Source organism: Dipodomys spectabilis, unplaced genomic scaffold, assembly GCF_019054845.1.
Source record: "Dipodomys spectabilis isolate Male_0828 unplaced genomic scaffold, ASM1905484v1 ptg000067l, whole genome shotgun sequence".
Classification (NCBI taxonomy): Eukaryota; Metazoa; Chordata; class Mammalia; order Rodentia; family Heteromyidae; genus Dipodomys; species Dipodomys spectabilis.
Genome location: NW_024870744.1, coordinates 4,296,499 through 4,320,865, shown reverse-complemented (window position 1 = coordinate 4,320,865; position 24,367 = coordinate 4,296,499). Strand labels below are relative to the sequence as shown.

At 59.4% G+C, this 24,367-nt stretch overlaps 1 protein-coding gene across 1 annotated transcript in view; it reads right to left on the bottom strand.

Moving 5' to 3' along the window:
- The window catches only part of Lamc3 (laminin subunit gamma 3), a 48,989-nt gene that overhangs the window by 16,592 nt on the left and 8,030 nt on the right, over positions 1 to 24,367 (bottom strand). Inside the window, exons 2-14 of the mRNA XM_042680876.1 lie at positions 21,595 to 21,899; positions 19,382 to 19,512; positions 16,138 to 16,304; positions 14,706 to 14,894; positions 14,483 to 14,600; positions 12,122 to 12,220; positions 10,583 to 10,719; positions 8,013 to 8,120; positions 7,499 to 7,691; positions 7,265 to 7,383; positions 4,831 to 5,055; positions 2,793 to 2,981; positions 524 to 769 (exon numbers count right to left, since the gene is read on the bottom strand). Coding sequence (XP_042536810.1) covers positions 524 to 769; positions 2,793 to 2,981; positions 4,831 to 5,055; positions 7,265 to 7,383; positions 7,499 to 7,691; positions 8,013 to 8,120; positions 10,583 to 10,719; positions 12,122 to 12,220; positions 14,483 to 14,600; positions 14,706 to 14,894; positions 16,138 to 16,304; positions 19,382 to 19,512; positions 21,595 to 21,899 — 2,226 coding nt within the window. The remainder of the gene's footprint in view (positions 1 to 523; positions 770 to 2,792; positions 2,982 to 4,830; positions 5,056 to 7,264; positions 7,384 to 7,498; positions 7,692 to 8,012; positions 8,121 to 10,582; positions 10,720 to 12,121; positions 12,221 to 14,482; positions 14,601 to 14,705; positions 14,895 to 16,137; positions 16,305 to 19,381; positions 19,513 to 21,594; positions 21,900 to 24,367) is intronic.

Below are 24,367 nucleotides of genomic sequence, written 5' to 3'. Positions count from 1 at the left end.
CCAAGACCTTGAGAGGGGCCCATGTTCCTCAACCCTTCCTGAAGAAGGGGTAAAGACCCAGCTAAAGAGACAGCCAAGCTGTGCACCTGTGCAAACCCTGCTACTCAGGAGGCTGAGATCTGAGGATCACGGTTCAAAGCCAGCCTGGGCAGGAAAGTCCATGAGACTCTATCTCCAACAAACCACCAAAAGCCAGAAGTAGAGCTGTGGCTCAAGTAGTAGAGCGCCAGCCTTCAGTGAAAAAAACATCCGGGATCCCAGATTCACGCTCCGCCTTCCATGGGAAGAGCATGTCACCAAGGCATAGAAGAGGAAGAGTCGGGGATTGGAGCTTCTAACACATCAGTCTCTGTCCAGGAGACAGAGAAGGAGAGGGACCTGAGCAGGGCTGCACAGCGGTGCTGAGCGGCTAGCTGGTTCTGGTGGCGTCTTCAGCCACTTGATCTGGGTCATGGGACAGGACAAGACTAAGGAACCCCACTCCAGCCCCCCGCCCCCTGTGGCTGGGGTGCTGGGCACTCACGCGTGCATTTGTCTGCTGGCCGCAGGGCCAGGGCGCTCCCGTAGAAGCCCTCCCGACAGCGCTCGCAGCGGGGGCCCGTGGTGTTGTGCAGGCAGCGCAGGCAGCGGCCGGACTGGGGGTCACAGTTGCCCACGGCGTTGGGGTCCACGTTCCCGCTGCATGGGCATGGGCGGCAGGGCTGCGGGGCCCCACGGACTCCCAGAGGGTCTCCAAAAAACCCATCCTCACACTGCTCGCAGCGCCGCCCTGTGATGGAGGGAGCAGGGGTGAGGAGAGGTGGCCACCAGCATACCCTGGGGGAGGCCTGGGCTGCACCCCTTGCAGGACTCCCTGGGGGTGGCAGGCTCACCAGCGCCCCCTGCAGGACTCCCTGGGGGTGGCAGGCTCACCTGCACCCCCTGCAGGACTCCCTGGGGGTGGCATGCTCACCAGCGTCCCCTGCAGGACTCCCTGGGGGTGGCAGGCTCACCAGCGTCCCCTGCAGGGCTCTGGGGGTGGCAGGCTCACCAGTGCCCCCTGCAGGACTCCCTGGGGGTGGCAGGCTCACCAGCGCCCCCTGCAGGACTCTGGGGAATGATATGCTCACCAGCGCCCCCTGCAGGACTCCCTGGGGATGACATGCTCACCAGCGCCCCCTGCAGGACTCCCTGGGGATGACATGGTCACCAGTGCCTCCTGCAGCCCCCCTCCCAGACAGCCCAGCCTGACACTGAGCCAGTTCCTTAGTCTCCTCCAGGTTCCCACACAGGATCTGGGTGCGGCTGCCTGCCCTCAGCAGGCCACAGGGCCTCTCCAGACACAGCATGCTTGTCTGTAAAGCGGAGGACTAGACAGTGACCTCGCAGGACCACAGAGAAGGCGCAGTAGATGCCGCCGCCTCCTTCTCCTTGCTACCCAGGCCACCATCCTGATTGTCTCCATCACCGTCTTCCTCACCAGCCTCTCTCCCTCGGGGTCATCTGGCCACCATGGAGGGCGTCTTCCGCCTCTGCTCCGCTGAGTCACTGTCCTGCCTTCACCTAACCATGCTGAGCAGCTTCATGTCCCCACTCCTCCCTACCATCGCCATTGTCCTCCTCCCACCGTCCTCTTCCTCACCCCTCACCCTCCTCCCACCGTCCTCTTCCTCACCCCTCACCCTCCTCCTCCCACCGTCCTCTTCCTCACCCCTCACCCTCCTCCTCCCACCGTCCTCTTCCTCACCCCTCACCCTCCTCCTCCCACTGTCCTCTTCATCACCCCTCACCCTCATCACCATCCTCTTCCTCCCCCGTCCCCCTCCCCTCCCCCATCCTATCCTCATCACTCCTGTCCCCTCTGCCTCCCATTTCTTGAGCTTTCTGAAGTCCCTCGAGTGGGTCATTCGGGGTCACGTGGACGCCTTCCCTGCCCTGGCTGAGCAGGGCCACTGCGGCCCCTTCCAGCCTCCGGCTGTTGTGGGAGCTGTGGGGTGTGGTGGCAGCTGGGGGACCCAGCGTGGACTCAGAAGCTGAACTCAAACTTGTACAGCACGGCGTTGGCCTGTCTTTGCACACAGGCCCACCTCTGCACAAATCCACACAGAGCAGAGCCTTCCGGGCTCCAAGAGCCACACAGGACCGGAGTGGCAACAGCAAAGGTAGGGTGGGTTGCCTCGCTTGCCTACGCTGTCGGGTTCCTGGGTGTGTATGTGTGTGTGCACGCGAGCATGTGCGTGTGTGTTTGCAGGGACTGGGGCTTGAACTCAGGGCCTGGGTGCTGTCCCTGAGCCTTCTTCCAGGCCAGCCCGCTACCACTTGAGCCACAGCTCCACTTCTGGCTTTTTGCTGTTTCACTGGAGAGAAGGGTGTCAGGGACTTTTCAGCCCTGCCTGCCGCTGCTCGGCAATCCTCAGCTCCCGGCCTGCTGGGGAGTTAGGATCCCGGCACAAGCCACGAGCGCCCGGCTGGAGGACGTTTTAAAAGCTTAAAGCTTAACAGAAGTTCCACCATGGTTGGTTTCCGGCGTCGGCCATGCGTCAGGATCTCCAGGGACTCAGCGGGAGCATGGAGGCCTCCTCTCCACCTCAGGCCGCCACTCCAGGCTCTGCGGGGCCTCCTCACAGCTCACCCACTCATGCTCAGGCTGGGGGCCGTGACTGGGGGGCTCGGGGCCACCAGATGTCATGCCTGCCACCCCTAAACTGGGCTCCTTTCCCACGTGCCAGAAACGAAACCGAGGACATCACCCCTGGACCCAGGGCAGGGGCAGAGCACCGGGCAGCCCCCCACCCTGCCCACAAAGCGCTCACCTCTCTGGCCCTGGGGGCAGTGGGTGCACACCACCTCCCCACTGTCTGGGACGACAGTGCAGGCCAACCGTCCGGGGCATGGGCAGGGCTGGCAGGCGTCCGCTCGGCCGGTGAAGGCGTTGCCATGGAAACCCGGCGCGCAGCGCTCGCAGGAGGGGCCCTCGGTGTGGTGGGCGCACAGGCAGACCCCTGAAGGGTGAGACCAGCACCAGCCCAGTGCCACCTCCGCTGGGAAGTCCCCCGGGCCGGCGGGCCTCGGTGGGAGATGCAGAGTCCGGGCCTGGAGTGGGAGCACACGGCCCTCTCCCCGCTCCTCCCCAACCTCTCCGCCCTCCCCCTGCCCTCTCCTCCCCTACAAAACGGGGATACCAGTGCCGTTGCCCCCACCGTTGTGTTGAGACTTGCTGAGGTCATGTGTTCAAGGTACCACACATTCCTGACACACGTGGCTAATATTTCCTTCTTTCTTTGAGCTCTGGGCTTGGGCGCTGTCCCTCAGCTCTTCAGCTCAAGGCGAGCGCTCTACCACTTGAGCCACAGCGCCACTTCCAGTTTTGAGCGGTTTAGTGGAGATAAGAGTCTCACAGCCTTTCCTGCCAGGGCTGGCTTTGAACCGAGATCCTCAGCTCTCAGCCTCCTGAGTAGCTAGGATGACACGGACACCTGGCAATATTTCTACTGTCACTAATAGACTGTGTGCCAAGCCTTTCTCTGAGCCAACAGGTGGCCTTGTTCTTGCTGTTCTCCTACAAGGGGGAGACAGGAAACCCCTCCCCCTCCCCGAGCACAGACCCTGGCATCCAGCCCCTGCTTGCCCGCAGAGCTCACCCGTCCTTTGTGCTGGGTATCAGAGCCTGCCTGGTGTCTGAAAAGAGAGGATTCTGCACCCCCTTTCTCCAGTCCTGTAGCACCTGGCATCTGCTTAGAGCCTGGGGTGCCCAGAAGGGAGGCCTACTGTGGGGCTGCCTGAGCCACCAGCGCAGGAGCTCCCAGCAGCACCCAGCACCCAGGGCGGAGGCGGACAGAGGGGCCAGGGCCTTGGACAAGCAAGGGTGGCAGCCGAGAGGTCGGCACTCAGGGCTCAATCCTGGTCCTAGCTGCTCTCATTGTATACATAAAGGCTTATCTACAGGGCAGGTGGCCATGGCAGAGCCAGAGGCTCTGGGGACAGAAACAAAACACAAAAAGTAACAGTCCCATCTCATGAGAGAGGATGTGCTGCATTCTGCTGTACAGGCTGTCTGAGCACTGTCTGGGAAAGATGATGAGGCCTCTTCTGGGCTCCACTGGTGATGCCTGCCATGGGCATAGGAAGGGAGGCCTCCTCTGGGCTCCACTGGTGATGTCTGACACAGGTACAGCAAGGGAGGCCTTTCCTGGGCTGGGAGTACCAGAGATTCCATCTGCTCTCGGGAAGCAGCAAGTGACTTGGTGTGAAAGGCCAAGGTGCAAGAGGTGGAGAGAAGCCTGTGTCCTGCCCACCACCCCCTCCAGGCCCCGTCTCTATCAGTCCACTCCTCTGTAGGTGGAGACCAGCATGCTCTGGCTGGTGGAAGGCACAGCTCTGCCACCTAGTGGCCATGCAGCCTCCCTGCAACTCAGGAGACGGGGTCTGCAGAGCCTGGAGGGAAGCAGAGCCCACCAGAAAGGGGGGTGGCAGTGTCACATGATCTCCCCAGGCCCTGGACGGAAAGGACTTGTGCCCCCACATTTCCCAGGCTGATACCCCAAGCTCCCAGCTAGTGGCAGTCTGGGCCTGGTGTCTCCTGACCTCCGGGTAGCCTGGTCCTCAAGGTGGTGTGAGCACTGTCCACGGGTTGGGGGTAAGCGTGGCAGGTTGGTGGCTCTGGGGTGATGCCCAGGAGCTTCTGCCAGCGTGCCCTGCCCTCCCTCACAGCTATGTGGCAAGGCCAGGGGCTGGACATGGGGGGATGGACATGTGGACGGTGAGTCCACACACTGGTGCCAGGGGCGCGGTGCCCGTGCCAGGCTGATGCTGGGGCCAGCGGAGCCATTTGCTAGGTTTTGGGGGACTCACCTGTGTTGGGGTTGCAGGTGCCATGCTGGTTACAGGTGCAGGGGACACAGCGGGTGTAGGGGCCCCCCTGGGGCATCTCCCTTTTGTATCCCGGAGCACAGGACTCGCAGAACTGGCCGGTGTAGCCCCGGGGACAGGAGCAGGCCTCTACCCAGGCGGCCGGTGGAGCAGGCCCGGGCCCGGGCTGCACAGATGGGAGTTGGACCTCTGTCAGGAACACTTGGCCTGCAGCACAAGGGGGGCCCGTGGGCATGGGTGACAGGCAGCCCGAGAATCCATCGTCAGAGCAAGGGGCAGCACAAGGACAGACACGGGGCTGCGGCGTGGCCCAGCGGATGAACGTGTGCTTAGCATTCCAGTCCCTGGCTTCCATCCACAGAAGTTGCTGGAAGGGGAGGGGAAGAGAGGAAAGGAGGGGGAAGAGAAGTGGAGGAAAGGGGAGGGTAGAGAAGAGGAGGAGAGGGAAAGCCAGTGGCTCATGCTCGTCTAACTGCTCAGGAGGCTGAGATCTGAGATCATAGTTTGAAGCCAGCCCCGAGAGAAAAGTCCATGGGAAGCGGAACTGTGGCTCAAGTGGTAGAGAAGCTAGCCTTGAGAGCCAAAGCTCAGCAACAGTGGACAGGCGTCTTAACAGATGCTGGGGAATTTCCGCCCCGTTCCCAGCACTCCAGAGGACTCTCTTTGATCTGCAGTGGTGTGGTGGGTGGGTAAGCAGCCCCCGAGGTGGTGTTCTTTACTTTGCAGGTGCTTCAGAGTTGTTTAGCTCCAGGAAAGTTTTGCCCCAGAGAACAATTGCCCTTGGTTGTCCTAGATTGCTCCTCCTAGATAACTTTCTCCCGTAGGAGATGCTTTGCTAGTCCCTAGACCATGTGACATCTGCTTTGCTGTATGTTTTTTCTTTTTGGCCAGTCCTGGGGCTTCAACTCAGGGCCTGGGCACTGTCCCTGAGCTTCTTTTGCTCAAGGCTAGTGCTCTACCACTTGAGCCACAGCCTACTTTCAGCCTTTTCTGTGTATGTGGTACTGAGGAATCGAACCCAGGGCTGCATGCATGCTAAGCAAACACTCTACCACTGAGCCACCTTCCCAGCCCCCTGGGTGTGGGTATTTTTTTTGGCTTGTAAGTTCTGTAATAACTGCACTTGGGGCTGCAGGTCTTTGGGCAGGAGACCACAGTCACCGGCTTTCAAATAAAGACTCTACCTCTCACAACGTAGCTTCTCTGTATCTCGCTGATCTAGTTCCTGTAAAACACTACCACTTGAACCACACCCCAGTTTCTTGTTTTTGCTGGTTAATTGGAGGTAAGAGTCTCTAGGGTTTGTCCGCCTGGTCTGTCTTCTCCTGGTAACCAGGAGGGGGTGAGCCACAGGTGTCCCACCCACCCGCCCTTTTCCACTTAGTTATTTGCCTTCTACATTGCTGGGATTCCAGGTATGAAGCACCACACTCAGCCTTCTACTTTGCCTTACACACAGGAACGAGGTATCTGAGTTTTTTAGGGGGTGGTGCTGGGCTTTGAACTCACAGCCTCCTGTTGGCAAAGTAGGCACTCTATCACAAATCACTCCACCAGTCCCCTCTGAAATGGGTTCTTTTCTTTTTTTGGGGGGGGGGGGGTGGGTGGGTCGTGGGGCCTGAACTCTGGACCTGGGCGCTGTCCCTCAGCTCTTCAGCTCAAGGGTAGCACTCTACCACTTGAAACACAGCCCACTTCCGGCTTTTTTCTTTTTGCTTATGTAGTGCTGAGGAATTGAACCCAGGGCCTCAGGCATGCAAGGCAAACGCTCTACCACGGAGCCACCTTCCCAGCCCTGAAATGGATTCTTTTCAAGCCAGGGGGTCGCTCTGTGCCTGACCACCACCATGAGTCCTGTCTCACACCATGGTCTCCCAATCTCGGCCTCCTGAGTCGCTAGGCTGACAGGCTTTAACCACGGTGTCTGGCTGGTTTTTGGCTATTTTTGAGGTAGAGTTTCCCATTTCAACCTAGGCCTGCCTGGACTACAATTCTCCATTTATGCTTCTCATGTAGTGGGGTTACAGGTGTGTACTTGTGCATGCAGGGGCGGGGGGGGGGGGGCCATAACCATGGACAGGTCAAAGGTCATCCACATCAAGTTCCTTTGGGAGCTGACAAAGGAGGTCTGCTCCAGGGTGGCTGGGATGCAATACCCCCAGTGACCAGGAGGGGACAATGTGGGCACAGAGCCATCCGTGCTGGACCTAACAGTCCTAGCCGCAGGCTGCCCCCCCCCGCCTGCCCCTCTCCCCCCCACCCCCCGCCCCCATGGCCCGACCTTAGCTCTGTCCCCGGCCACCGCCCCGATGCCATGGCTGTGTGCTGATCTGAGCCTCATGCCCACTTCAGTGGGGTTTCATGGCCATACACAACGGGGGCCAGCCAGGGCCAGGCTGGCTGCCATCTTACTGACCGGAAGTGCTCGTGCCTTGGCCGCTGGCCCGGATGCCCAGAATGGTCAGGTTGGTGAGCAGCCTCTGGAAGTGGAAGGCAGGCAGTGGGGGGCTGGCGTCCTCAGACGTCTCCTGCAGGCTAGAGGGGAAGCCATGGGTGCTGAAGTTCCCCCCACGCAGGGGCTGGGCCCAGTGCCCGCCCCGGGAAGAGCACGCTGCCCACCCCAGCCCAGGCCAAGGGCGGGCACACTTACAGGAAGTGGAGCTGCAGCAGCCCCGGCTGTCCGGCCCCCGGGGGTCCAGAGGAGCTGGAGGGTTTCAGGGCCAGGTCCAGGCCGGCTCCTCCCAGCTTCAGCCGCACGGGGGGCGGGGGTGCCCCGGGGGGGACGCGGAGGGTCAGTGTGAGCGGCTGCCCGTAGCTGAGCCGCTGGTCCCCCAGGAACCGCTCTGGAGGCCAGAGAGGAGCGTGTGAGGATCTCCACCACGCTGACTTTTGTGTGTGTGTGTGTGTGTGTGTGTGTGTGTGTGTGTGTGTGTGTGTGTGTGTGTGTGTGTTCACTCATCCTTGGCACTTGAACTTGATCTGGACGCTGTCTCGGAGCTTTTATGCTCAAGGCTGGTGCTCTACCACTTGAGCCACAGCTCCACTTCTGGCTTTTGGGTGGTTCACTGGAGACAAGCGTCTCACAGACTTTCCTGCCCGGGCTGGCTTCGAACCCTCCCCCCCTCCCCACCTGTGTCCCCACACACCCCACCAGGCACAGGTACCTGGCGCCCTGAGCTCCTCGTCTCCGGGGCCCAAGAGCACCCCACTGGGACTCCATCGTGGGGACCGCTCCGAACCCTCGCTGCCCATGGCCCGCCAGCCGTCGGCTCCTAGGCAGAAGCACAGGACACATGCGTGAGCCGCGTGAGGGGAGGGAGGAGGCCCCGCAGTGGGAACTCGGGCGTCCGCCGGCTCGGCTCGGCTCCCCCAGCCGACTTTGGGCTTCGTGCCTGTGCCTTTTCACTTCATTTTCCAGATAGGCTCTTGCTTTGATACCTGCGCTGGCCTGAACCACGATGCTACTTATGTCTCTACTAGCTGGGATGACAGGAGTATAGGGCCACACCAAGCGTATTGGTTGAGATAGGGTCTCAATAGCTTTTGTTTTTTTTCTGCCCAAGCTGGTCTATGACCATGATTTTCTTGGTTTCTGCCTCCCGAGTAGCTGGGATTACAGGTGTGAGCCACCACACTCAGCCTCAGAAGGGTTCTGAGTCCACGTGAAGAGGCAGGCCTTGAGACCTGAGGTCATTCACCTCTAAGAAAAACACCAGACCTGACCCAGTGTTTGGAGCTCTCTCCCCTTCCAGGCACAAGCGTCAGCGTCCCTGTGCCCCGGGAGGGCGCAGTCAGGAGGGAAACCCAGGCCTCTGGTCCCTGGTCTCAGTGTGGCAGTTAACTACTGAGCTCGGCCCAGAGCCCGTGCCCTCCAGGCCCTGTGGCACCCTCCCGGGAGAGGGGGAGGGGAAGAAGGGGACGGTCAGCAAGGCTCCCGGGGCTGTGTGACTCTGGGAAGTTACTTAAAGTTTCTGAGCCTGAACCTTTCTTTTTTTTTTTTTTTTGTCGGTTGTGGGGCCTGAACTCTGGGCCTGGGCGCTGTCCCTCAGCTCTTCAGCTCAAGGCGAGCGCTCTACCACTTGAGCTACAGCACCACTTCCGCTTTTCTGGTGGTTCATGGGAGATAAGAGTCTCCTGGACTCAAGGAAGTCCCAAGGAAACTTGCCCAGGCTGGCTTTGAACCATGATCCTCAGATCTCAGCCTCCTGAGTAGCTAGGATTACAGGCGTGAGCCAGCACACCCGCTCACCTTTTTGCTTTAGTTAGTTTCCCAGTAGGGAAGCTTTTTGCCCTAGCCAGCCTTGGACCCTGATCCTCCTCCCTCCATCTCCCAGCAGCTGGGCCACAGACAGGAAGTGCTCTGCCAAGTCTGCTTGAGATGAGGGTCTTGCTTTTGCCCAGGCTGTCCTTGAGCCACAGCCCTCCTGATCTTCACTTCCTGAGCAGCTGGGACTGCAGGTGTCAGCCACCAAGCCTGGCAGATGACCTCTTCCTTGTATCAGGACCGATTTGCAGCCTTCGTCTTGTTGCCGTCAGGGCAGGCAGGCAGCAGGCCGCCAGGGCCTGCATGGTGCATGCCATCCCACCGATGATGACACATGGGGCTGAGGAGCTAAGCCAGACCTTAAAGTAGCAGGCCCAAAGTGCTTGGGGGCTGGGAAGGTGGCTCAGTGGTAGAGCGCTTGCCTTGCATGCATGAGGCCCTGGGTTTGATTCCTCAGCACCACATAAGCAGAAAAAGCCAGAAGTGGCACTGTGGCTCAAGTGGTAGAGCGCTAGCCTTGAGCTGAAGAGCTGAGGGACAGCGCCCAGGCCGAGTTCAAGCCCCACGACCGTCAAAAAATAAAGTGACATGCTTCTCACATCTGTTTCCCTTTCAGAGCAAGTCATTTGGGTCAGCTACTGTAAGCCTCGCTGCTCAGGAGGCTGAGATCTGGGGGATCACCGTCCAGGCAGGGAGGGGGCCAGCAGAAATCAAAACTATGTCTCACAATGACCAGTGCAAAAAAAAAAAAAACAGAAAAGATGGGAGGGTTGGGCTGGAGAGGTGTCTCTGTGGCCGAACACAGCAGGCACAAGCCTGGGTCAATACCAGCGCAGTCATACGGGGGTGGGCGTGGCCGAGCGGGACCCATGACTGCTCCCGGCTCACGCTCCCAGCCCCTGGCACCAAGCTGCTTTCTGCACAGCCTCCAGCAGAGGGCGCGCTCCCCCCCACGCTGGGCCCTGGAGCCCGGGACCAGTCTCCCGAAGGAGAGGCCGCAGGTGGGGGCGCTGGGTGGGGCTTGTTTCTGATTTGGGGCAGATGTGGCTGAGCCCCTGGAAGGCCCCCACAGAGGCTTTGTGCTCAGGAGGTCTCAGGTACCCCAGGGGGCCTCAGGGAATGAGGGACACCAAGGGGCTGGGCCCAAATCCCCAGTGTGGGGGTGCTCAAGGCAGCTAATCTTTTTTGTTCTGTTGTTGGTGTCTGTCGTGGGGCTTGAACTCTGGGCCTGAGCACTGTCTCTGAGCTCTTCAGCTCAAGCCGAGCGCTCTGCCACTTGAGCCACAGCGCCACTTCCAGTTTTCTGGTGGTTCATTGGAGGTGAGAATCTCCCTGACTTTCCTGCCGGGGCTGGCTTTGAACTGCGACCCTCAGATCTCAGCCTCCTGAGTAGCTAAGATTATATATGTGAGTGGCTGGCCCCCGCTAATCTTCACAGGTGAGTAGTACTCCACCAGAGGGGCCGCTTACCCTGGCGGAAGTCTGAGATGACGGGCTGGGTCTGGAAGCCGGGGGCCACGGTGCACACGGTAGAGTGGCCAAAGCAGAAGCAGGGGGTGCAGCCGGTGGGGTTGTAGGGCTGGAGGTTGAAGGTGCCCGGGCGGCATCTGTAAGGAAGGCAGGACCAGCCCATGAGGGCGCGGTGATGCGGGGCCAGAGGGGGGCGGGGGCGGGGGGGGGCAGCTGAAATGAACGCTTCCCTTTGGGAGTGGCAGAAGGGGTATGAGAGCAACCCCACACCCCCGGTGCTGGCCTCACGTCCAGGAACTCACAAGCTCCCGCCTCCTCCCAGCTGTGGTTTTTTTTTTTTTTTTTTTTGTCAGTCGTGGGGCCTGAACTCTGGGCCTGGGCGCTGTCCCTCAGCTCTTCAGCTCAAGGCTAGTGCTCTACCACTTGAGCCACAGCGCCACTTCCAGCTTTTTTCTTTTTGTTATGTGGTGCTGAGGAATGGAACCCAGGGCCTCATGCATGCAAGGCAAACGCTCTACCACTGAGCCACCTCCCCAGCCCTCCTCCCAGCTGTGACAGCCTCTGTCTTTCTGGGGGTTTTTTTTTGGTCGTGGGGCTTGAACTCTGGGCCTGGGCTCTGTCCCTCAGCTCTTCAGCTCAAGGTGAGCGCTCTACCTCTTGAGCCACAGAGCCACTTCCAGTTTTCTGGTGGTTTATGGGTGATGAGAGTCTCACTGACTTTCCTTCCCAGGCTGGCTTTGAACTGTGATCCTCAAATCTCAGCCTCCTGAGTAGCTAGGATGACAGGCGTGAGCCACCGGCACCTGGCTTCTTTCTAGGTTCTTACAATCTCTCTGGGACTTTTTTTTTTTAGACCCTGCCAACTCGAGATCTGGGCAGCCCAGATCAAGCGAGACTCGAGACTTGGGGCCAGACACTCGGCTTTGGTGTGGTACAGCCCTTCTGATGTCAGACCCAGAGCCAGGAGGAGGCTGTGTCCCCTGGGAGGCAAAACCAGGTTTGTCTGGCGGCCTCCAGAACCTTGTAACCTTTGCCTGGTGATTGCAGGGATGGCTCAGATCTCAACTCAGTTGGATGCTGAGGTTACTGTGTGCCCTGAGTATGGGGCTCCATTAGTTATGTCTGTCCTGGAGTGAGACAGGAGGGTTGTAAAGAGTACATGGCTCCATTAGTTATGTCTGCCCTGAGGTGAGATGGGAGAGTAGTGGCCAGCATGCCCTGCCTTTCTGCCTGGGCTACACACGTTCTTTCCAGTCTGTCTTTTTATTTTCAGGATTCTGAGTTGGAGAAAAAGATTTTCTCAGCTCACGAAGCATCGATGGCATGTGGGTAGGGTGTTAACACTGCCTTACAGCCTGGGGTTGGGGGGGCTTCCTGCAGGGCAGCTCCATGGCAGTCCAGGAAGGAAGTGGGCTGATGGGGCTGCCCATTCCCCCTGCCCCCGCCCTCCCCCCCCCACCTGCTCAGCCCCGGAGCCTCACTGGTGACCCCCGAGGTCTCTCCCAGCAGCTCCGGGCGATCAGCGATCGGCTCACCCACCTGTCGCACAAGTTGCCTTCCACGTTGTCCTTGCAGGGACAGTGTCCGCTGCGGGGGTCACAGGTGCCCAGGCTGCCCGCCACGCTGCACATGCAGGGCCTGACCGAGACTCGGCGTCAGGGCCCGGATCCTGCGAGGCTCCAGAGGGAGAGCCCCGCCCTTGGCAAGCTCCCTGCCCTTCCCCGCTCCCGGAGCCCAGTGCAGGACGGCTGGGCCTGCAACCGCCTTCGCTACCCCAGTCCTGCCAGGAAGTGAGTCGTCCACCCGGGAACAGGACTCCTCTGCCTATGCCTGCCAGTCACCCCTCTACCGGCATGACCCCTCCGGTGTGTATCCACCCTGCGTCCTTCCATCCCTCATCCACCCACCCATCTATTCATCCTTCATCCTTCCCTCACCCATCTATCATCCACCCATCATCCACCCAGTCACCCTCCCACTCATCTATCAGCCATCAGCCATCCACCCATCCATCCTCCTACTCACTCATCCATCCACCCTTCCATCTATCATCCTCCTAGCCATCCATCCATCCGTTCATCCACTCATCACCCATCTACCATCCATCCACCATCCACCCATCATCTACCCATCCATCCTCCCACTCATCCATCTACCCATCCATCATCCATCCACCTATCCACCCATTATCCACCCATCTCCCATCTATCATCCATCCATCATCCACCCATTATCCATCCATACATCTATCACCCATCTATTATCCATCCACCTGTCATCCATCCATTCATCCACGTATTCATCTATCCCTTCACCATCCATCCATCATCCATCCACCAATCCATCTATAATCCACCCATGCATTCATCTATCCACCCACCCATCCATCATCTTCTACCTAGTTATCCATTAATCCATCCATCCATCCATATACCCACTATCCATACACCCATCCATCATCCATCATCTATCCATCCATTAATCCACCCATCCATCCATCATCCATCCACCCATCCATCCATCCATCCATCATCCATCACTCATCATCTATCCATTCATCCATTAATCCATCATCCATCCATTCATTCATCCATCCATCCACCACCCATCCATCCATCCATCCACCCATCCATCATCTATCATCTATCCATCCATCCATTAATCCATCCACCATCCATCTATCCATTTATTTATCCATCCATCATCCATACACCCATCTATCCTCCTATCCACCCATCAGTCCGGGAGCACAGATTACAGGAGGAGTGTGCTGTGGGGGAGGTGCACAGGGATGCAGTCCTGCAGAGGGGCCTCAGGCCTGGCGTGGGGCTGGGGACAGAGGTCACAGGGTCAGGGGAGACCCCTGAGGGGGAGCCACCTGAGCTGGGAAGAGGCTTGAGTAGGAGTCTGACAGACAGCCTGGGGGAGGCAGGGCTTGTGGGGAAGGAGCACACTCCAGGGCAGAAGAATGGCGTGTGCAAATGTCCAGAGGCCAGGGCCTGTGGGAGCAGCGGGGTCACTCTGTGCATTATGTGGGTGCAAGTGTGCATCCATGCACAAGATGAGGAATGTGTGTGTGTGCACGTATGTGATGCTGGAATGGAACCTGGAGCTCGCACACGTGTTGGGCAAGTGCTCCACCAGTGAGCAGCACGGGTCATTTCATTTCGGTGACTAGAATCAAGCTGCCGCCCCTGTCACCAGGCGCCCACGCAGGCACTTCGGAGTTACTAGGAGCTTGATTTTCCATTGTGGTCCTGCGCATTCTCGCTGCGCCCTGGCGGGGGTGCTAGACTCCTTTTCCCGGCCCCCTCCCCCCACCCGACCCTTTGGCTGGTTCTCTGGGTACTGCACATGTAGTGCACGAACCCAAAGCTCTGCATCTCCCTTCCCAGCCCCCTACTTGCTCAAATGGCCTGGGTAGAACCCTTAGGGCAGACTGGAGGTGTGGCTCAAGTGGTAGTGCACCAGTCTGAGTGAAAAGGCACAACTCCAAAGATCATCTTCCTTCTTCCACTTCCATCTCCTGTGACCTCATACTACACCCCTCCCCCCCGGGTCTAGAATATGCTCATCCCTCTCCCTTCCCCCTCCCTCTTCAAACAAGGCCAGGTCCCCCTGCAGCTCCAAGATCAGAACCTCCACCGCCTCTGGTCTCAGCCCTCCCACACCACCTGGTCCTCAGCTGCTCCCTAGGCTGCTTCTGCGCCAGCCCTCTCCTCCCTCTTCCTCCCTCCCTGCTCAGGCAGGGAGCCTCACTGGGAGCTTGTCTCTCAGCCCTGCCTGGCACCCCTACCTGGAACCCTGCCCCGGGTCCCTCTGTGGCCTTGGTGGTAGGCAGGAACAGCTTGCATTGTTCTCGCTGCCCCTGCCCCTTCCGGACGCCACCCGGCCCCTCACCTGCAGCCACCCTCGCTGAGCGAGTGGAACCCAGGCCGGCAGCGGTCACACTTCCAGCCGGTCACCGTGGGCTTGCAGGAGCAGATTCCCTCGTGGTCACACTGGAGACTCAGGGAGCCTGGGGGAGGGAGGGAGCGAGGGAGAGGAGGGTGGGTTGGGGGGAGGGGGAGGGGAGGGAGGGCTGGAGGGAGGGAGGGCTGGAGGCCTGGCTCCCTCGGCTCACCTGCTGCGTGGCAGTCGCAGGGCTGACACGCAGCCCGCGGGTCCCAGCGGTAGAAGGCCTCCCGGCAGCGCTCGCAGCGGGGCCCGGCCGTGTGATCGCGGCATCGGTGGCAGCGGCCGCCGTGGCCGGTGCTGCGGAAGAGCTCGCGGTCGAAGGTGCACTGCTCCGAGCGGCCGCTGCAGTTGCAGGCTGTGGGCGGCCAGGGGGCGGTGAGCGGCCGGCGCCACTCACTCTCCTGGGGCTGGAGAGGGGAGGCAGGGACCGGCACGAGTCCAGGATGGAGCTCAGGTCCGGCTCCATCAAGGACACCGCTCCAGGTTTCCCAACGGGCTACTGCCCAGGGCACCGCGGGCACCACGGGCACCACGGACAACGGCGAGAGCCTGGGGCGGGGGGAAGCCGCGGGCCGCGAAGCCGCGGGGCTGGGCAGCGGGGAGGGAGGGCCGGGCATGCCAGGGGGCGGGGCATGCCAGGGGCGGGGCGGGGCATGCCAGGGGCGGGGCGGGGCATGCCAGGGGGCGTGGTGTGTCAGGGGTGGCAGGGTGGGGGCGTGGCAGTAGCAGGGGCGTGGCAGTAGCAGGGGCGTGGCAGGATGGGGGCGTGGCAGTAGCAGGGGCGTGGCAGTAGCAGGGGCGTGGCAGGTGGGGGCGTGGCAGTAGCAGGGGCGTGGCAGGATGGGGGCGTGGCAGGATGGGGGCGTGGCAGTAGCAGGGGCGTGGCAGTAGCAGGGGTGTGGCAGGGTGGGGGCGTGGCAGTAGCAGGGCGTGGCGTGGTGGGGGCGTGGCAGTAGCAGGAGATGGCAGGGCCAGGCCCTGAGGGGCGTGACATGGGGGAAGGGAGCAATACAGAAGGAAGGCGACCTGCGGGCAGGGCCGCTGACCCTGTGGTGCGGGGGAAGGGGCATTGGTGGGGGGACAAGTGGCCCGCGCTGTCCTGGCTCTGGCAGCCAGGGGTCCAGCCCGGGACAGCAGGGCCCAGAGCCTGGCAGCTCCGGCCGGGTGGGGCAGGGTGGGAGGGGCGGAGGGGGTGTGACCCAGTCAGAGCAGATGAGGGCTGGGGAGGTGTGGGGAGGCCGGGCGGGGCTCTGGACCCAGGACCCACGCGGGGCGGGGCAGGCGCGGCGCTGTGCACAGCTGGGGCGGGGGAGGGGCAGCCCTGCTAGTCAGGACATCAAAGGGGAGGAGGAGGAAGAGTGGGGGTGGGGGTGGGGGCCGAGGGGCAGGCTCAGCCCCCCACTGCGGGCGGGGGGGGGGTGGTCCTGGTGGGACTCAGCAGCTACATCAAAGACTGTCTTGGGGGACTGACGGGTGGGAGGGGATCAAGGCTCACCCCCCCTTTCCCCCATCCTGCGCTTCCCCTGCCTCCGCAGCTGCCCAGGGACCCACCCCGGAGCTGCGCGGTTCCGGGGTCCCTGACTCTGGGGGACACTCACGCAGACACTCGTTGGCGGCCTGGGCGGTGCCCCGGGCCCACGGGCGGTCCTGAAAGAAGGGCAGGCAGCGCTCGCAGTCCACGCCCGTGGTGTTGTGCTGGCAGCGGCAGGCCAGCCGGCCCGCCCCGTCGGGGCCGCACTCGCTGGCATGGCCGTTGCATTTGCACCTGGGGGAAGGTCAGAGGCCAGGCCCGAGGGGTTAGAGACAGACTGGGCAAACAGACTGGACTGAGCACAGAACCACGAGTTCAAAACCCAGTCTCCACCATAACAAAAGGAAACAAAAGAATGCAGAGGCTGGGGCCCGTGGCTCACGCCTGTCATCCTAGCTACTCAGGAGGTTGAGATCTGAGGATCATGGTTCAAAGCCAGCCCTGGAAGGAAAGTCTGTGAGACTCAGCTCCAATGAACCACCAGAAAACCGGAAGTGGCGCTGTGGCTCAAGTAGCAGAGTGCTCACCTTGAGTTGAAGAGCTGAGGGACAGGGCCCAGGCCCAGAGTTCAAGCCCCACAACCAGTAACAAATAAAAACATAACACAGGCAGACAGGAGGGAGGAGAACATGACACAGGAAACCCCACCATATTCCCTGTCCCATTGCTGATGGATTTATCAAGGAGACTGCCACCCCACATTGCCATCTGCCTGGGCAGGGCCTTCCCAGGGCCAAGAACCCAGGAGGTGGACCCCTGGGTCTCCCCCAGTGACAAGAGGGCAGGTAGGACACAATGAGTGAAGGAGGGCCGGGAGGCTGCCCTGGGCAAGTCTTTCTCTTTGAGAGGCGGCCTTGCCAGGAGCTTGCTCACACCTGTAATCCTAGCTGCTCAAGAGACTGAGACATGAGGATCAGGGTTCAAAGCCAGCACAGGTTAGGAAAAGTCCTTATCTCCAATTAACCACAAAAAGTCAGAAGTAGCTGTGGCTCAAGTGGTAGCTTGAGCCAAAGAGCTCATGAATAGCACTTAGGCCTCAAGTTCAAGCCCCAGATTGGGCACACATGCACATGTGTGTGCACGCGCATACACACATGTGTGCACACACAGAGGTAGCCTGTACAGGGAACATTTCCCATCCTATCCCAAATCCTCAGAGTCTCTGTTTTGTTGTTTTTTTTTGTTGGTTGTGGGACTTGAACTCTGGGCCTGGGCGTTGTCCCTGAGCTCTTCAGGTTAAGGCTAGCGCTCTACCACTTCAGTCACAGCGCCACTTCTGGTTTTCCGGTGGTTTATTGGAGTAAGAGTCTCACGGAGGGCTGGAAAGGTGGCTCAGTGGTAGAGCTCAGGCCTTGCATGCATGAGGCCCTGGATTTGATTCCTCAGCACCACATAAGCAGAAAAAGCCAGAAGTGGCGCGGTGGTTCAAGTGGTAGAGCTGAAGAGCTGAGAGATAGCACCCAGGCCCAGAGTTCAGGCCCCACGACTGCCAAAAAAAAAAAAAAAGACAGATTTCCCTGCTTGGGCTGGCTTTGAACCGTGATCCTCAGATCTCAGCCTCCTGGGCAGCTAGGATTCCAGGGGTGAGTCACTGGTACCTATTAAATCTGTGCTTTTGAGGGCAACCCTGGTCTGTGTCCCCGTCACCTGCAGGATGAAGCAACGGGTGGAGTGGGGCAGGAATGTGGCGGTGACACGGCATGCGCGGCACAGCCTGGCCCTCCTTGGCCGCCATCCCCGTCCGGAGTGGCCCCTGTGGCCTCCAGCTCGGGGCACGGACTTCCCACCAGCTGTGGTCTGAGGGTGGTCTGGTCCCGGCAGCTGGGGCCCAGATGTTCTCAGGCGCTGGGGATCAAGGCCTCGCCATCCTCGCAGAGCCCGCTCCAGCGAGGTCCACCGGGGCTGGGACAGCAGCGGGGCCACAGCCTCTCCCCACCTCTCAGCGTCCTGAGTCCATGGTTGGGCATTGTCTCACTGCCTACCTGCCACCCCCCCCCCCCCCGCCCCACGACAGGCTGCTTTTCTGTCTTGAACTGCTCTCAGGGCCACACACACACACCCCCATGGCCCAAGCTGACTCTCCCGTGGCTGGCCAAGGCTGCGTGTCTCAGCTTCTCACTGACCACAGGAGAGGAACCCTTGGAACCTGTGGCCCTGGCCCTCTCTCCAGCCTGGTCTCCCACCGGCTGGGGCTTTGCCTGGACCCCTTATAGTCTCCCCCACCCCGTTCCAGCACTTCTGTAGAGCTGTTCCCTGGCTTTGGAATGCTGATCTTCTTCTGTCTTGTGTGTGTGTATGTGTGTGCATGTGTGCATGCATGCGTGCACACCTGTTCTGGAGCTTACACTCAGGACTTGGGTGCTGACCCTGAGCTTTTTTGATCAAGGCTAGTGCTCTACCCCTTGAGCCACAGCTCTACTTCCAGCTTTTTGCTGGTTCATTGGAGATGGGAAGGTGGCTCAGTGGTAAAGCACTTGCCTTGCATGCATGAGGCCCTGGGCTCGATTCCTCAGCACCACATAAGAAAAAAGAAAAAAGCCGGAAGTGGCACTGTGGCTCAAGTGGTAGAGCGCTAGCCTTGAGCTGAAAAGCTGAGGGACAGCGCCCAGGCCCAGAATTCAGGCCCCACAACCAAACCCCCCCCCCAAAAAAAGAGTCTCACAGTTTAGCTAGGATTACAGGCATGAGTCACTGGTGCGGGCTCTTCCTGTCCTTTAGTACTGGGGTGGGGGTGGGGGGTACTGATGGGTTTATTGGGAGCAACTGGATTCCTGCAGGCTGCCCTACTGGACCTGGGGTGGGAACATGGTCTTTTCACCTTTCAAGAAGAAAACTGAGCCTCCGCCTTGCCTGTTTCTTTCCACTGCTCCAACCAGGCTCTGGGAGCCCAGAGACAGAAGGGACCCTCCCCCCTCCCCCACTTCTTGGCCACAGTAGACCATGGAGAGATCATCTACCATAGGGCCCTTGGATTCCCTGCAGAGATGGTCTGAGACCCCAGGAGGGGGACAGAGTGACTGCTGGTGGCTAGCTCTGGGGCTAAGAGATCCAGGAGGAGGAAGGACCCCTAGGCAGAGGGAAGAGAAGGCACAAGGGCCCCCTGCGTTGGGTGAGGCTCAGTGTGGGAACAGACAGGGGAACTCAGTGGCGGTGGGCTGGGAAGGCAGAAAGACGCTGGGAGCTGAGGACCAGGGTCTTGCCTCTCCAGCTCTGGCTGGGCCATCAGCTATTCCTTCCGCTCTGGGCTCCGCCCCCATCTGCCCCGCCCTCCGCCCAGACTCCACCCCACTCCTGGGTTCCACCCAGATTACCTGCCGCCCACGGAGAAGTCAGACACTGCATAGTAGTAGGACTGGAGAACCTTGGGGTCCTTGAATATGTCATCCCCAAATGTGTTGAGCCGGTCTAGGGAGATGAGGAGCTCCGTGCTGGTGACCCAGTCCTAGGGGAACAGGACCCGGTGCCCTCAGCAGGTGCCCCAGGCTCTGCTGCCAGCCTGGTGTCCCTGGGGTGGGCTCCCGGTTGCAAGGAACCAGGCCTCTGGGTCATGCTGGCCTGGGAGGGGCTGCTTGCCACTTTGGGGATGTGGTTCCATGTCTTGGTGCCTCTCTTTCCCCAGCAGTGAGCTGGGACAGGGACAGTGTGCAGACAGAGAGGGTGCAGGGTGGTGAGGGGGGGTGGTGACGCCAGCAAGGCCTGCCACCTGCTCCGGGAAGCAGTAGGGGAGCTGCGATCTCCAACCTCTGGGGCCCACACCCTCATTGCTCCGAGGGCCGTGGCCCAGGTGTCTCAGCAGCAGGCAAGCCTGGCCCAGGGAGGCCTTGGAGCCCTTGTTCGGACCGCGGCCGCCTCCCGCACCCAGCGCTGCCTGGCACACACCAGGTATTTGGTAAATACTTGCTGAGGGCTGGCTGAGCCACTTCCTCGTGGAAGAGCGTGGTGAGGAAGTGAGGGCCCACGTGCAGGCTGACATTTCCATCCGCCTGCTGTTATAATCAGAGCCAGCTCCGGCTGAATATTAATCAGCATTTTAATTCAGCCCAGGAGCCCCTGGCTAAGCAATCAGGCCATCAGAACAGAAAATGAGCTCCTGGCCCAGTCTGTCTTCTCATCGCAGCATGACGCAGGCCTGGCCGGGCTTTGCGCGCAGCCCTGTGCGGCTGTCACTCCTGCGCTCACCCAAGGCCGGCTCTGCAAAGGTCACGGCACCTTGGGAGAGCGGGTAAGTGCAGGTTCTCGCCGAGAAGCTGCGGGTGACACTGGCACATTCCATTTGGCTTTCTGCAGCACTTCGGTCAGCCCAGCGTCCCCTGCATGCTGTGTGAGGGCTTTACCTCGCAGCAGCCCCCAGCCTGGAAGCCCCCACCTCCAAGAGTCGTCCCGGACCTCTGTGCAGCAGTGTCGCCCAGAGAATGTGAACCACTTGATGTCCCAGCTGGAGGCTCTGACCGTGTGACTGAGGCCTGTCTGGACCCAAACCCAAGGCCACAAACCCAGGGTTTGGGGCTTGGGGGGGTGTTTAGGGGGGGACCCATACTGCTATCATGAGGACCAGAGCTGATCTCCAAAGTGGTATTGAGGGCTGGGGGGGTCGTGGCTGAGCAGTAGAGCATCTGCCTACCAATCAGGTTCTGAGTTCAAATCTCAGTACTGCCAAAACCCCAAAGTGGAGACAAGCCCCCTTCTACTCTGTGCAGCTGTGCGGCTCTCTTAGTAAGCCGCAGGTGCCTACTGCTGTGAGATATCAGGAAAACAAAGTCAGATGGTAAATTCAGCAAGCCAGTCCCCTTCCACGTACTCTATAACTACGAGTCCTTCATTGCATGACTTGATGGCTTTGGTCCTTGCCAGCTGACCCTCCTAAAAGCCCAGAAGGCACATGGAGGCTGTCCCACTGCTGTCCCACTGCAGAAAGTTCTAGAAACAGTTCCAGCTGGGGGAGGGGTCTAGGCCTTCTTCCCACTCCCCCCATGTAAAGAGAAGCCAAGGGAGCTGGGGAAAGGCACACCTCCTTGCCTGATCAGCCCTTGAAGCAGTCTCTCTCCCTCCTCCCTCTCTCCTCTCTCTTCTTTTGGGCTGATACTGGAGCCTGAGCACTGTCCTTTAGCTTTTTCACTCATGGATAGCCCTCTACTACTTGAGCCATAGCTCCATTTTTAGCCTTTTGCTGATTAATGAGAGATAAGTCTCCCAGATTTAGGCCGGTGCCGGTGGCTCACCCCTGTAACCCTAGCTAGTCAAGAGGCTGAGATGTGAGGACGGAGACTGGAAACCAGCCCTGACAGGAAATCCTTCTGCCTCAGCTTCCCCAGTGAGTGCTGGGATTACAGTCATGCACCAACCACCACACCTGCTCGCTTCCATCTATCCACGACTAACCATTCGGAGAAGATTTAAGCCTGGAAGGCCTGAGGCATGCAAACCGTGAGATCATCAGGGCTCGGGGGTCCTGCCAGGGTTGACTCTCTGGCTGTCCCCAGCCCGGCCACCCGGCCCTGGCCACCCCCAAGGCCGCCTCTCTGACCTGCAGCCCCGGGCTCTCCTCGAAGTTGTAGGCGCTGGGCCGGCCCTCCAGGGTGGAGAAGGCCACGTTGCCGCCGCTGAGCGGGGAGATGTCGCTGAACTCGGAGGTGCAGAAGGCCACGCGCTCGTCCTGGCCGGGCTGCAGGCGCTGGCCCTCGGGCCGGCCGTAGGTCCTCTGGCAGGAGGCGCTGTAGTACTGGTAGGGCTCCCAGGGGCCGCCCGCGCGGCTGCGCTTGTAGATGGCGAAGCTCTCGGGGCGGCTGGTGTGGAACTTGAGCCTCACGTAGGTGATCTCGTAGGCCTTCCCTGCGACCAGGGGGTGCGGGCCCATGTTACGGAAGGAAGGGCAAGCGGCCATCCCGGACCCAGGGCAGCGCGATGGGAGGCTGCCAGGAGCTCAGGCGCGGCCGCGGGCTGGTGAGGCCAGCTGGGAGCTGGCACAGCCCGGCGACACCGCGTGGAACCCGCATGGCACCACACCGCAGCCTCTGCTTTCTGCCCAAGGAGCTCCAGTGGGCGTGGCCCACGGGGCGTGGCTTAATCGCGTGGGGCGTGGCTCGAGTGTCAGGGTGTGGCTTAAGTGTCGTGGGCGTGGCTTACTGCTCAGGGGCATGAATCTCGTAGCGCAAGGGCATAGCTCAAGTACCAGTGGACAAGATAGAGCAGCTTAGGAGCTAGGGGCGTGGCTCAAGCGTTAGAGGCGTGCCCTAAGAGGTAGGGGCGTGGCTCAAGTGTTAGGGGCGTGTCCTCAGAGCCAGGGGCGTGGCTCTTAAGAGCTAGGGTCTCAAGTGGTAGTGTGCCAGCCTAGAGTAAAGAGCCTTGGTACTGCCAAATATCTCTAGCAATGGGATGTGATCACATGTGGGAAAAGCTGTTCTACCTTTAGAAAGTTGTCTTTTACCACAGCCCAACCAAGCCCACCCTTCTACCTGTGCCTTTACCCGGACTCCCTTACAATGACCACGGACCCCTCACCATGCTTCCCCAGCCCTAACAAAAATCTCTGTACCCCTCATCTTCCCAAGCTTCTAACTTCTTTCTGGATACAGATTTCCCAACACAGGTCTAGACCAGCATCACAGCGTCCAGTGCAGCCTTCCACACATTAAACAGCAGCTCAGCCACCGCAGGGAAAGGGATCTTGCATAGCCCCCTACCCACAGTCCTTTGTGGCCACAGTCAGGGCCCCCTACCCATAGTCCTTTGTGGCCAAAGCCGGGGCCCCCTACCCACCTACAGTCCTTTGTGGCCACAGCCAGAAACTCCCCCTCCCCTCGCCCCCCACCTTATTTCTCAGGCTTCGGAAGAAAGCATTCTGGCAAGGCAAAAGCCAACCAGAGACCACACGGCCATTCATGGCCACACTGAATGCCAGGACAGAGTCACTAAGGACCACAAAAGTGACCTAGTGGTTGCCAGGGCCTAGGGGGTCAGGACGAAACTTTAGGGGGATGGAGGTGGCTGATAGTGGCCACAGAGTCTCCCTGGAGACCCTCCACAGGAGTCAGTGTTTAGAGGGGGCAGATTTCCATTTCTCAAGAGGCAAAGCCCTGTGGCTGGAGGGCAGCCAAGGTTGCACAACACGAATGTGCTCCATGGCACCGAATGCCAACTTAAAAGGGGTCTGGGAGACTGTGGGTGCATTTGACCACAATAAAAGAGCAAGGGTAGACACATAAATCTATTGGTCCTTTAGGGAGGCTGCTTGGTGTCGTGGACGAGAAGTCACAAAAGCCTTCCCAGCCTTGGATAGAGGAGCCTTGCCTGGGGGGATTCACACGAGAACTACACAAGACGCTGTGTACCCAAGGAAAAATTAGGACCGTGTGGGAAAAGCTGAAGAAATGACAGGATATAAATTCTCACAATTCCTGAAGCCACCAAGACAGTTCACTATATGAGAAAAGCTGCAGTCAAACGTTGAGAGAAAAAAAGAAAAGGACAGGATTCTATGTGTAGAATACGGATTGTATATTTCCAGATCCCTAAGAAGTCAGCTGAGCATAGTGGCTCATGCCTGTAATCCTGGCTACTTGGGAGACAGAGATCTGGAGGATTGCCAAAAGTTAACAAAACTCCATTTCATAAGCCAGCTGTGGTGGCTCACACCTACAGTATCAGCTACACAGAGTGTCAGGTCCAGGCTCCCAAGGGCAAGGGGGAGGGAGTATGGACCCTACCTGAAAACGAACTAGAACAAAGTGGTAGAAAAGTAGTTGAGTGAGTGGCTAGCACAAGCAAGGCCCTGAGTTCAAGTTCAAAGCTAATGAAGCTTGATTTTATTTTTAGCATTTGAAAGTCACTAGTCATTAAAACTTGAGAGAAACAAAAGTTCGAAAGAGTATTTTTTGGGAAATAAATGTCTGATTTAGTTTAAAAAAGGATAAGGGAAATGCGAGCCCTCCAGTGGGTAGTGTGTTTATCCGTCAGGGCCGGCAGCAGCTTCTCCTCCCTTTGCAGTTTTTCTGTATTTTCCCCAATTTTCTCTCAAGAAGCTTGTTCTAATTTAAATCTGGAGAAAACACAATTTTACAAAATAATTAAAAAAAAAAAAAGGCATCCGCCTTGCCATGTTCTGTTTTAAGATGTTTTTTGGAGTTCTGGAAGCATAGCTTTGGCACCCTGGCTCCTAGTGTTCTAAAAGGAAGCATGTGACACCCACAGTGCGGGATCAGGGTGCCCAGACGTGCCTCTCGGAAGCTGCCAGCACAGGCTGCAGGAAGTTGGCTGGGATGTACTGTGTGGTAAACACACAACAGCCAGACACCTCTGGG